The 12,431-nt window shown below is 44.9% G+C and overlaps 1 protein-coding gene across 1 annotated transcript in view; it reads right to left on the reverse strand.

Moving 5' to 3' along the window:
- Nucleotides 1–12,097, reverse strand: part of ELAPOR2 (endosome-lysosome associated apoptosis and autophagy regulator family member 2) — a 115,570-nt gene extending 103,473 nt beyond the window's left edge. Inside the window, exon 1 of the mRNA XM_040413134.1 lies at nucleotides 11,937–12,097. Within this exon, the coding sequence (XP_040269068.1) occupies nucleotides 11,937–12,026 (90 nt within the window). The 5' untranslated portion in view covers nucleotides 12,027–12,097. The remainder of the gene's footprint in view (nucleotides 1–11,936) is intronic.
- Between the last annotated feature and the right edge of the window lie 334 nt (nucleotides 12,098–12,431).

Genomic DNA, 12,431 nt, shown 5'->3' on the forward strand with positions numbered 1-12,431 from the left:
TTCTATTCATTTTATTATTTTCTCTTATAACATTGTTATAAGAGAAAATAATAGCATTCTTAATACAGAATGCATAGTACAATAGGGCTGGAGGGGTTAAAAAATATAAAAAATTAACTCACCCCATCCACTTGTTCGCGCAGCCGGCATCGTCTTCTTTCTTCTTCTTTCAGGACCTGCAAAAGGACCTTTGATGATGTAATTGTGTTCACCGTGTCGTGAGCGTGGTGATGTCAGCGCAGGTCCTGCTGAATGAAGATAGAAGGATGTTCTATCTTCATTCAGCAGGACCTGAGCTGACGTCACCGCGCTCACCACGTGGTCATCAAAGGTCCTTTTTCAGGTCCTGAAAGAAAAAGAAAGAAGACGATGCCGGCTGCGTGAACAAGTGGATGGGGTGAGTTCATTTTTTATATTTTTTAACCCCTCAATCGACATTTTAGTAAGCATTCTGTATTAAGAATGCGTGAATAATGCGTGTATCTAGAATAATAAACTGGGTAGTATGTTAAATAACCTAACCAGTTTTGCGTGAAAATCACCGCTCATCTGCACAGCCCCATTGAAGTGAATGGGTCCGGATTGCATGCATTCACCTCACTCATTGCAATGGAATTCTCGCCCATGTGAAAGGGGCCTTAGTGATCTTCTCATGTAGGAAGCTGTGTACAACTCAATTAGAACAGATAACAGCTCATTCTATCTATCTAATATCTATCTATCTATCTATCTAATATCTATCTTATTTATCTCTCTAGTATCTATCTAATATCTACGGTATATATCTTATCTATCTATCTAATATCTATCTTATTTATCTCTCTAGTATCTATCTAATATCTACGGTATATATCTTATCTATCTATCTAATATCTATCTATCTATATATCTTATCTATCTATCTCTCTAGTATCTATCTATCTATCTTATCTATTATCGATCTATCTAATATCTATCTTATCTATCTCTCTAGTATCTATCTAATATCTACGGTATATATCTTATCTATCTATCTAATATCTATCTATATATCTTATCTATCTATCTCTCTAGTATCTATCTATCTATTCTATCTATCTGTCTATCTCATATCTACCTATCTATCTATCTATCTATCTATCTATCTATCTATCTATCTATCTATCTATCGCATTAGCAATCCCTATGGGGACTAATAGATGTTGATAACTGAAAATTTGATGACCTGGAGAAACTGGAATCGATCAGGTCCCAGTCTTCATGTCTCTGGATGATATCAGATACCCCATAGCTGGAAATAGTGATTGGTTGGACAGCGAACCATTCTGACTTCCCATAAGATAAGGTGGCACTGAGCTGTCCGGCTTCACCCCCACTCCCATAGAGTCTTATTATGATGATGATTTCAAATCTACATTTCCTTTACAAAAAAGGATAATGTTACAGATGTCTAACAGGAGATGAATTATGTGCAGGCTGTTACTAATCATTAGTCATTTTACTTATACATTTGATAAGTAAGAGAACAAGTAAAAAGAGGGCTGTTGGTGTAAATAACCTCAAGGAAAAACCTGGAAAATGTGATCTTGGAGTTTCCCATTTCCATTTGTAGTTTTACACAGGTGACTTTTTCTGCATGCCCCAAGGACACAATGCAGATCTTAGGCCTCATGCACACGACCGTTGTGTGCATCCGCGTCCGTTCCGCCATTTTTCACAGTTTAGTGGAGGTCTCATTCATTTCTATGGAGCTGTGAAAAAAAACTGATAGTCCTCAGTATTTTCTCCGCGTCCGTGATCCGTGAATCCAGTCCGTCAAAAAAATATAACCTGTCCTATTCTTGTCAGTGGAAAACGGAGAACGGACCCATTCAAGTCAATGGGTTCGTCAAAAAAACCGGATACATAACTATTATGTCATCCGTGTCCGCGTCCGTGTCCGTTTTTTTCTACAAGACCTTGGTGCAATAAAATTACACTTTTCATTAACCTTCCCTTTTGTTCCCCTGTCAGACAAAAAAAAGGAAGACACAAGGAAACACAACTGAAGCAAAATCGGACACGGACCACTGAAGCCAAATCACTGACAGTGAAAAAACACTGTCGTGAGCATGAGGCCTAACTGGTAGAAATGTGCAAGCTTCAGGCTAGACACACACACAGACCCTCACCCAAAACATCAACGCAAGGTAACCCCAAACATCTATCATGGTGTTTATGCCATCAATGCTTACTATGGGAAGACCCGTTTAAGGACTTGGACACACAACTGTATTCAAACATAGAGCTATAAGAATAGAAGCTTCTTGTTACATTGGGAATGCAAGCCGCTGATAAAACAGACATGATGGGAGAGGTTACAGGTCTTCTTCTAGGGGCGGATTGGCCATAGACCTTACAGGGGGCCGCCTGAGCCCTCTTCACGACCGGCCAGTGGAAGTTTTTGGGGATGTATTTTGTGCTGCTGGCAGTATTTTGGGATGGACTGTGGTATCTGGCTCTGTTGGGGTGGTATAATGTGCCACAATATGGTATTACTGGCCCTGCCTTCCATCAGTTTGGACCCGACTACAAAAAATGGCAACTTTTAGTATATTTATTCAGCCATATTGTCTTCCTTATTGCCTGTCACAAATATATGCGGCTGCAATATGCATGTACAGTATGTATATACGGAATGAATGGCTGCATGGGTTTTCAGGCTCCGCTACACTACGGTAGTGCTGCAGAGAAGTGATTACTGGGATTTTTTTTTCATTCAGTAAAACCTGCATCTTTTTTCTGTTGCAGATACCAGACATCTCCTTTAGGCATTATTGCTGACACACTATATGAGGAGAAAATATTGAAAACGAGTATGTTTATGTGTAACTTTTTGCCATGGACCTAACGCAAGAGGCCCATTCAGATATCTGCTTGCCTGAGCAGTGCTTCCACAAGGGCACAGAAGTAAAGAACTACTCCTGTAGGCACCCGAAATCAGCTAGTGATTTGCCCCATAGTCAAAACCAGTGACAAGAAATCCATTGTGTAAACAGGATTATCACATAATATGAGATTTCACACAACCAGGATATAAAGGATAATAGCAAGTGCGTGAACCAGAAAAAAAATTATTCGTCTCACAAAAAACTGGATTACTGGGCTTAGCGCTTGGGCAGCAGAACTCAGTGGTGTACTTTGGAAAAAGATCATTTATCTGAACTGTGCAGCAGATTTAGCTATGTGTACAATGATAAAAACTGCTTGGTTAGTTAGTTAGTTAGTTAGTTAGTTAGTTAGTTGGAACATATATAGGGGGACATTTTTAGGGTGTAGTGGTAGCAGGACAAATCTGTAGAACAAGAATCGGGCCTTATTGTGCAGTTTACCCATTGATAACAGTTGTCAATAGGGCACAAAATGCCACATACGAGTAAATAGGGCATACTGCCATTTTCAAAAATCACATTATGCCCTTAAAAAATTGAAGATCTTAACAGAATTATGGAAATGGTATTTCAAAAAATCCCATCCATGACAATGCAACATCTGGCCACTGCAACAAAAATAAAAAATAAAGAATAAATGCCCCCAAAACTTGATTCTTTGAAAGTTTTTTAACATAACGGCCTGAATCTAAGGCTGGCTATACACATTGGTATTAGCATAGACTACGTGGACGCTTTAAAACATAACCTTTATTATTAATCACCCTATGATACCTGGGTGACCTCAATGAATGTATAAGGACAAAGAGATCGCCGAATGGTGAATATACACATTGGACAGCTGCCAGAGACTTCTAGACTCCTCTGCCCTCCCACATGCACCCAATGATCAGGCATCTTGAATTTCAACTGTCAGATTCTTCTTTCTCACAAAGTAGGTGGTCATGGGGTATTCAAGACACGTAAGTATGGGAAACCGGTCAGTAATCTGTAGGTTCAGCTGACATTCATCTAAGGCAGACCTGGGCAAACTACGGCCCGCGGGCCGTATACGGCCCGGCGGACCTTTTAATCCGGCCCCCGGCATTTTTGTTGCCGCCGCCGCCGGCGGCCCTGTAACAGCACGGAGTCACTGTCCGGAGTGAGGAGGGGGCGGGGCCCGCGGCCGCTCTGCGCTCCGCTCTGCTGCCTGGCCTGCCTGTCTCTTTAACAGAGCAGACCAGTGGCTGCTGGAGCGTGATGCAGCTGCCGCACAGGCAGAAAGAGGAAGGAGGCGGAGCCCCAGCCAGCAGCCACAGCCAAAGCCAAGCAACTAACAGAACTTACAGGTATTTGGTGGGGGTGGGGGGGGCTCATATAGGACAGGGGGACAGTGTGTGCTTTCCTGCCTGCTACTACATCACCCCCCCTTCCCCCAGGGATTGTGGGGGTCATTAAGGGTTGGACTTGCTGCTGATGTTGAGTGTGCCAGTGTGTGTGTGTCCGTCCCTGTGTGTGTGTGTCTGTCCCTTTGTGTGTGTGTGTGTCCGTCCCTGTGTGTGTGTCTGTCCCTTTGTGTGTGTGTGTCTATCCCTGTGTGTGTGTGTTTGTCCCTTTGTGTGTGTGTGTGTGTGTCCATCCCTGTGTGTGTGTGTTTGTCCCTTTGTGTGTGTGTCCCCGTCCCTGTGTGTGTCCGTCCGTGTGTGTCTGTCCCTTTGTGTGTGTCCGTCCCTTTGTGTGTGTGTAAGTGTGTCTGTCCCTTTGTGTGTGTCCCCGTCCCTGTGTGTATGTCTCTCCCTGTGTGTATCACCTTGCCCACAGTGTTCCTATGTCTTGACGCAGCTGCTTCAGAACGTTCTGTGCGGGGAAGAAGATGGAAGAGGAGGCAGCGCCAGCATGGAGTCTGTGCGATAGACACAGGGAGGCACACTAAGGACGAAGGTAACACTTCCACATGATCTACACTAGTGTTATCTGTGGTTTTACATAGGACTGCAGGTAACACTACTACATTATTTAGCACTAGTGTTATCTGTGGTTTTACATAGGACTGCAGGTAACACTACCACAAGGTTAGCTCACACAGGGCGCCTGAACACCTAAGGCCGGCCCTGGCTGCGCACCCCAGCGCCAAGGGATGACGTCACTGATGTAATATGCCTCTTATATGTGGAGAGCGGTGATGTCACAGATGTAATATATTACTTATAAGTGATATATTACATCAGTGACATCACCACTCTCCACACATAAGTAATATATTACATCAGTGACATCACTGCTGTCCACATATACCGGTAAGTAATACATTACATCAGTGACATCACCGCTCATCACATATATGTGGAGAGCGGTGATGTCACTGATGTAATATATCGCCTATATGTGGACAGCGGTGATGTCACTGATGTAATATAACATTATATGTGGAGAGCGGTGATGTCACTGATGTAAAATATCACTTATATGTGGAGAGCGGTGATGTCACTGATGTAATATAACATTCTATGTGGAGAGTGTTCATGTCACTGATGCAATACAGCGCTCCAGATGGCGACCAAAATGGTCGCCAATGCGCCTTAAAATTTGCAGATGGCGACAAGACTTGTCATAGGCTACAGGCCTGAGGTCTATTTGGTAGTGAAATCCCAGCGCAGGCAGGCATGATGATGTCATCACGCCCGCCTGTGCCAGGACGCGGTGATTTTATGCAGTATTGAGTTTAGCCTTTTGGCCCGGCCCTCCAAAATATTTTCAGTTTCTCATGTGGCCCCATCGAAAAAATAATTGCCCACCCCTGATCTAAGGCTTCATGCACACGGCAGTGTCGGTATTTCAGTCCACAAACTACACAGGGGAGCAGGTGAAGCCCGTAGTGGGCCCCTAGACCCTCCAGCCCCTGCACAAGGGGCACATGGCACAGTAGACTGACTGCACTACATACAGATATTCAGTGTCCAGCATCTCAATCGGTCTAAGTGGTCATATGAGAAAACTAGTTCGGTTATTTAACATACTGCCCAGTTTATTGTCCTAGATACACAGAGGCAGGGTCTCAAAGAAAAAGGAAGGTGTGCTAGTGCAGCTTTAGGGATTTGCAAATGGGGATCTAGCTGTAAAGTAGGCAGCCAGAATCCATTTTACTGGTGGCCCCGAGGCACCCTAGGCCAACACTGAAACCATGGATCTACAAAATATGGATTCCTTCCGTGTGCACTAGAACTGACTATCCTCGTCCCCAGAGTGGATCAGAATAGAGCATGTTCTACAATTTGAGTAACAGCCACAATGATCTGCCAAAAATATTGATGTGTGCATGGCCTGAGAGAGCAGAATCGGGCCAGGCACAATATTTTTAAAATTCTCAGTTCTCAGATATCACTCATCATCAGGGCAGCCCCTCTGTCCATATTGAAACACCTTCCTCCCTCATTAACAAGCAGCGGCACACGCTACCCTTGTATGAATCTGTATGGCTGTCATGTTACACTACATTTCCACTGGTCATTGACCCACATTAAATGGTACAGACCCCGATGGCGGTACTGATAAGTCTGTACCACGGCACATACTCAGTTTTGTCCCTGTGAACAAAGAGTGTCGTCCACTGACACAGGCGACTGAATGAAAGCAAATTCCAGCATTTCTAGACAATAAATACATGAGAAATATTGGAATCAGTTCTGTTATGGGATATACAGTACCCGACACTGGTGGGAGGCCTAGAGAGTGGACCCTCACAGATCGGCGTATTATAACATGCCACATCAATACGTCATAAAACACCTTAATGGACAAAACCCAATTAACACAAAGGGGTCATACTGGCAACACTTCCGATACGTAACCTTATGTTTGATCAGTGTTGTAAATGGCGCCATACAGTACAGTCATGTTATCCGCTTTAATGTACTTGTATGCCAAAAAGGTGAATGCAGGACTATGTAACATTTTGGCAAATTAATAAAGTTGGTTGAAGACTTAAAGGGGTCGTCTCACTTCAGCAAATGGCATTTATCATGTAGAAAAAGTTAATACAAGGCATTTACTAATGTATTGTTATTTACCATATTGCTTCCCTTGATGGTTGGATTCATTTTTCTATCACATTATACACTGCTCGTTTCCATGGTTACAGACCACCCTGCAATCCATCAGTGGTGGCCATGTTTGCACAATATAGGATAAAGCACCAGCCTATGTGCGATCGCATGGTCCCGGTCACCAGAGAGGCTGATGCTTTTTCCTATAGTGTGCAAGCAAGACCACCACTAATGGATTGCAGGGTGGTCTGTAACCATGGAAACAAGCAGTGTATAATGTGATGGAAAAATTATTCCAGCCAGCAAAGGAAGCAATATGGACAATCACAGTACATTAGTAAGTGCCTTGTATGAACTTTCTCTACATGATAAATGCCATTTTGCTGAAGTGAGACAACCTCTTTAATGTCTTGAGAAAAACTATTTTTTTAAAGGCCTGAACAATCACTGGCAGAGCACTGAAGTGAATGCAGTGTCAATATGTACACAGGCACTTTGTGCCAAGCTGAATTCCCCTTAGGCACTGTACAGGTAAATTATATATATTGTCTTATTATGCTAAAGGCAGAATTAACAGTATATTTCCTGGAAAAACCTCTATAAAAGTAGAAAATTTACATAGAAATATACATTATCATGTTTTTTTAGCATGCAGTTCAATAGAAGTTAAGACGCACCTAGGATGTAAAGGAGGAAAAAAAGAAAACTAAAATTTCCATCAGACCTCAGAGTAGATTCCTAAATCAGACCCCCATTCTTCATCAGACCTCAGAGCAGATTCCTAAATGAGACCCCCATTCTTCATCAGACCTCAGAGCAGATTCCTAAATCAGACCCCCATTCTTCATCAGACCTCAGATCAGGCCCTCATCAGACCACCATTCTTCTTTAGACTTTAGATCAGGTCCCAAAATCAAACCCCTAAGCTACATCATCCTTAGATCATACCCCCCCCCCCCCCCCCCCCCCCCCCCCAACATCCATCAGCCTCAGATCAGCCTCCAATCAGACCCCCAGCCTCCATCAGCCTCAGATCAGCCTCCAATCAGACCCCCAGCCTCCATCAGCCTCAGATCAGACCCCCCAGCCTTCATCAGCCTCAGATCAGATCTCCCAACCTTCATCAGCCTCAGATCAGACCCCCAGCCTCCATCAGCCTCAGATCAGACCCCCCCAGCCTTCATCAGCCTCAGATCAGATCTCCCAGCCTTCATCAGCCCTAGATCAGAACCCCCCAGCCTGAATTGGCCTTAGATCAGTAACCTATTAGCCTCCCATCCCCTATCAGACACACAATCAGCCTCAGATCCAGCCTCCATCAGACACAGATCAACTCCCCATCAGAACCCCTAGCCCCCAATCAGCCTCAGATCAGATGTTACCTTCCCTTGCTTGCTCCGGGCGGTGCTACAGATCCAGGACTCACCACTCTGCGCATTGTTTCTTCTGGCCCGCACTGCACTGTAACCTAACATCACACAGCGTCAGGTCATAGTGAGTGCCTACGTGCACTACATCCTGACGCTGTGTGCGGTCAGGACCCAAAAGGAGACGACAGAGGGTAAGTACAGCCGATGCAGCGCTACCCTCACCTCCATGCTGATGACCACTTTCATAATGGAAGTGGTTCCTAGCATTCGGACTATAAGATGCACATATGTGCGTCTTATAGTCTGAAAAATATGGTATACGGTATTTGTTTCTGAAGAAGCTGGGTGACAACCAATGCAGTCATCCATTATATCTCTTCCCAAAGGGGATCTGTAATAGTAACCCAGCTTTTAGAATTCAGCTCCTGAATGAGACACAGCAAAATGGGGAGAGGGGTGTATTACTGGGTCACAGATCTATCTGGACCTAATATTCCAGAAATGATATTTCACATGCCGTCCAGAGAACATAGGAGGCATTTATCAGGTCAGGTTTGCAGCAGATCCATTACTACAAATGACAATTCTTGTCCACAATACAGACAAGAATAGGACATGTTCTATCATTTGGGGAATAGACACACGGAATGCGGACAGCACACGGATTACATCCGTCTTTTTTTGCGGAATGAATGAATTGTGTGGATACAAAATACGGTCATGTGCATGAAGCCTGATTAACCTGTAGTTTGTGCGAAAGTGGACTAAAATCAGTGGCCTATCAGCAGCAGTTGTGTGATCCTTTTTTTCATAGATCTCTAATATTTTTAAACTAAGGCTACTCTCACACTGACGTTTTGTTTTCCGTTTGTGAGATCCGTTTCAGGGCTCTCACAAGCGGTCCAAAACGGATCAGTTCAGCTCTAATGTATTCTGAATGGAAAAGGATCCGCTCAGATCCGTCTCCATTCCGCTCTGGAGGCAGACACCAAAAAGCTGCTTGCAGCGTTTTGGTGTACGCCTGACGATGCGGAGGCAAACGGATCCGTCCTGGCACACAATGTAAGTCAATGGGTAACGGATCAGTTTTCACTGACACAATATGGCACAATAGAAAACGGATCCGTCCTCCATTGACTTTCAATGGTGTTCAAGAAGGATCCGTCTTGGCTATGTTAAAGATAATACAAACGGATCCGTTCTGAACGGATGCAGACGGTTGTATTATCTGAACGGATCCGTCTGTGCAGATCCATGACTGATCCGCACCAAACGCGAGTGTGAAAGTAGCCTAATACAGATTTTCAAATCATTTTCATACATTTAAAGGAGTTGCTCACCTTTTGGGGGGGCCCCCTCCTAACAAAACCTGCAAAGGGAAGCATACTTACCTGCTCCCTGCAATGGCCAAATGTGGAGCACGTCACCGCTGCGGCCAGTCATTGTGGGGGGACCTGAGCAAGGAGCAGCCAAGGAACCAGTCTGGCCAGGTGTGGGGGTCTGCACAAACACCCTCAAAAAGGTGGAAAACTCTTTTATACACTAAAGCCCTACAATTTGTTTGTTTTTAGTATTCTTTGGACAGATGTGATTTTCCTCTTCTTTATTTCTTGTCAAATAGCCATATTCCTTCTAAAACTTTCTCCTTTCATCCTTTCTCTCTTCCCTCCCCCATCCACCTGCTTGGCAATAAACAAGGTGACTGTAAGATTCCAAGTTGTACCATATGGCGGCCACGGTGAATTATTTACTGCGTGAGGAATATGTGTGCACTGGCCGAGAAATGAGGCTAGCACAAGTGGGTGGTAGGGTGATACTTTATGAAATGAGGCTAGCACGAGTGGGGGGTAGGGTGATACTTTATGAAATGAGGCTAGCACGAGTGGTGGGGTGTTGTGATACTTTATGAAATGAGGCTAGCACGAGTGGGGGGTAGGGTGATACTTTATGAAATGAGGCTAGCACGAGTGGGTATGTGGTAGGGTGATACTTAATGAAATGAGGCTAGCACAAGTGGATGGTAGGGTGATACTTTATGAAATGAGTGACATATCATCCAGTTCTACTGAGAAAGCAAACAGTACACACCTTACTGCCGCCTGACTGGCACACTACCTCCTTTGTGCCCTGTGACACATTATGTTTCCCCCTGGGAATATCACTAACCTAATAACAGTAGTATTTATCTCCCTGCATGTAACAATCAGAATTATTATACATATATCGCACATCCACATGATACTGCTTCTCGGTGCAATATTAAGTGCACTGCCCCAGAGAATCCGAATTATTGGTATTTATTATAAAACAGGATGAGACATATGTGAGCCTACACCTATACAATAGAAGACAGGTCGTAGGGAGCAGACAATTCTTCACATTCAGTGGTTTGTTCAATTCTTATTTTCAACGTTGAACAGGATAGAAAGAGGGTTAAGGGGCGGAAGGGAGGTAAAAGGAAAGGTGTTTATTCCTCTGTGATATAGAGCCACATGACAAATCATCTCCGTCATTGTATTATACGAATACTGCCGAACACATCATGATTTCCAGAGTCGCCTATGTGCATCCATACTAAAGGTCTGATTGGGTGTGCTTCCTCACTTCATCATTATCAAGTATGGTAAAAGGAACCTCCGGCACTCCAGCTGTTGGGAAACTACATTTCCCAGCATGCACACTTCCTCGGCTGTTCTTGGAACACCCATAGAAGTGAATGGGGCACGCTGGGAGATGCAGTTTCAAAACAAATGGAGTGCCGGAGGTTGCTGGCCACTGATCCTAGGGCAATGGTGGTGAACCCATGGCATTGGTGCCAGAGGCGGCACTCAGAGCCCTCTCTGTGGGCACCCGCACCCTGGAGAAAGTCTATGGTGTACCAGTATGCCTTAGACTTTTCCTGCCATTCACCAGCGCAGGGTGCACTATAACAGCAGGCAGTGCACTGAATGCAGGCAGGTTATTATATATAAATGATGAAGTACATGGAAGATATACTATACTGGGCTGTAGGATTCGGGTTTGCGATAAATTGGTTTTGGATTGCAGTTTGGGCACCCGGCATCTAAGCGGTTCGCCATCACTGTCCTAGGGTTATATTGGGGGTGTCAATGGGAAAACAGCAGCCGGTCCACTGTAGACAGCTACTGATATAAGCCACTGTCTACAAATGCTTGCTCTACTGGTTTCCAGTCTTATCCAGCTCCTTACTGGTTGAACTTCCCAGCAGTCTCCGAACTAGTCTTCAGCACATGCCACTATCTCAATGCATGGCTGGTTGCACCCAAGTCAAAGCAGAAACATGGGACCCCAAGTACTGATCGTGGAGGTGGTGGAATGATGAGGGTATTAGTCTGGACTGCTGGCATGTGGAGGGGGCAGGAAGCCTGGCTTCCTTTGTCCAGTCAGCACTACCAGGATATGCCAATGTAAATGCAACCAGTCCTCCTCCAAGATGTGACACAAGTGCTGGTATACAACAAGAGGGAATACAGGTTGCTATGAATGGCCTGACGCCCTGGCACATGGATGGTTAATACTCGGCATGTCAGCCTGGTGTGCAGGATGGAGCACAATGCCTGCTGATCCCCATGCCCGGATCCCCGGTAATAGGCTTAGAGAAATCTGCTCCTCACCTCACTGCAGGCTGGTAGATCGTTCAGAGCTGTGCCCAGCACCAGCTGCAGGCAGAGGGCGAGGCGTCCAGTCCAGCAGAAGAGTCCCATGGTGAATGTGGATGACGAGGGCTAGGCTGTCACCCTTCCAGGCAGAGGATGAGGATGCTTCACCTGCTCACGCTGGGAATGGGAGAGTGACAACGCCGGCTGGTGACGTCACTACCAGGCGGGGGGCGGGGCAGCGCCTGCCCAGCTGTGTGCCACCGGGGGGGACTGCACACTGCATGGGAGGAAGGGGGAGAGCTGGGGGCATCCAGACCGGTCCGAGATCCCATACACCTGACACCGTCTACATCAGGGTCTCCTCCATGAGAACATGTGTATGTGTGATAGATAGATAGATAGATAGATAGATAGATAGATAGATAGATAGATAGATAGATAGATAGATAATAGATAGATAGAGAGATAGAGAGATAATAGATACATAGATAGATAATAGATAGATAATAG

The sequence above is a fragment of the Bufo bufo genome, chromosome 1, assembly GCF_905171765.1.
Source record: "Bufo bufo chromosome 1, aBufBuf1.1, whole genome shotgun sequence".
NCBI classification, from domain to species: Eukaryota; Metazoa; Chordata; class Amphibia; order Anura; family Bufonidae; genus Bufo; species Bufo bufo.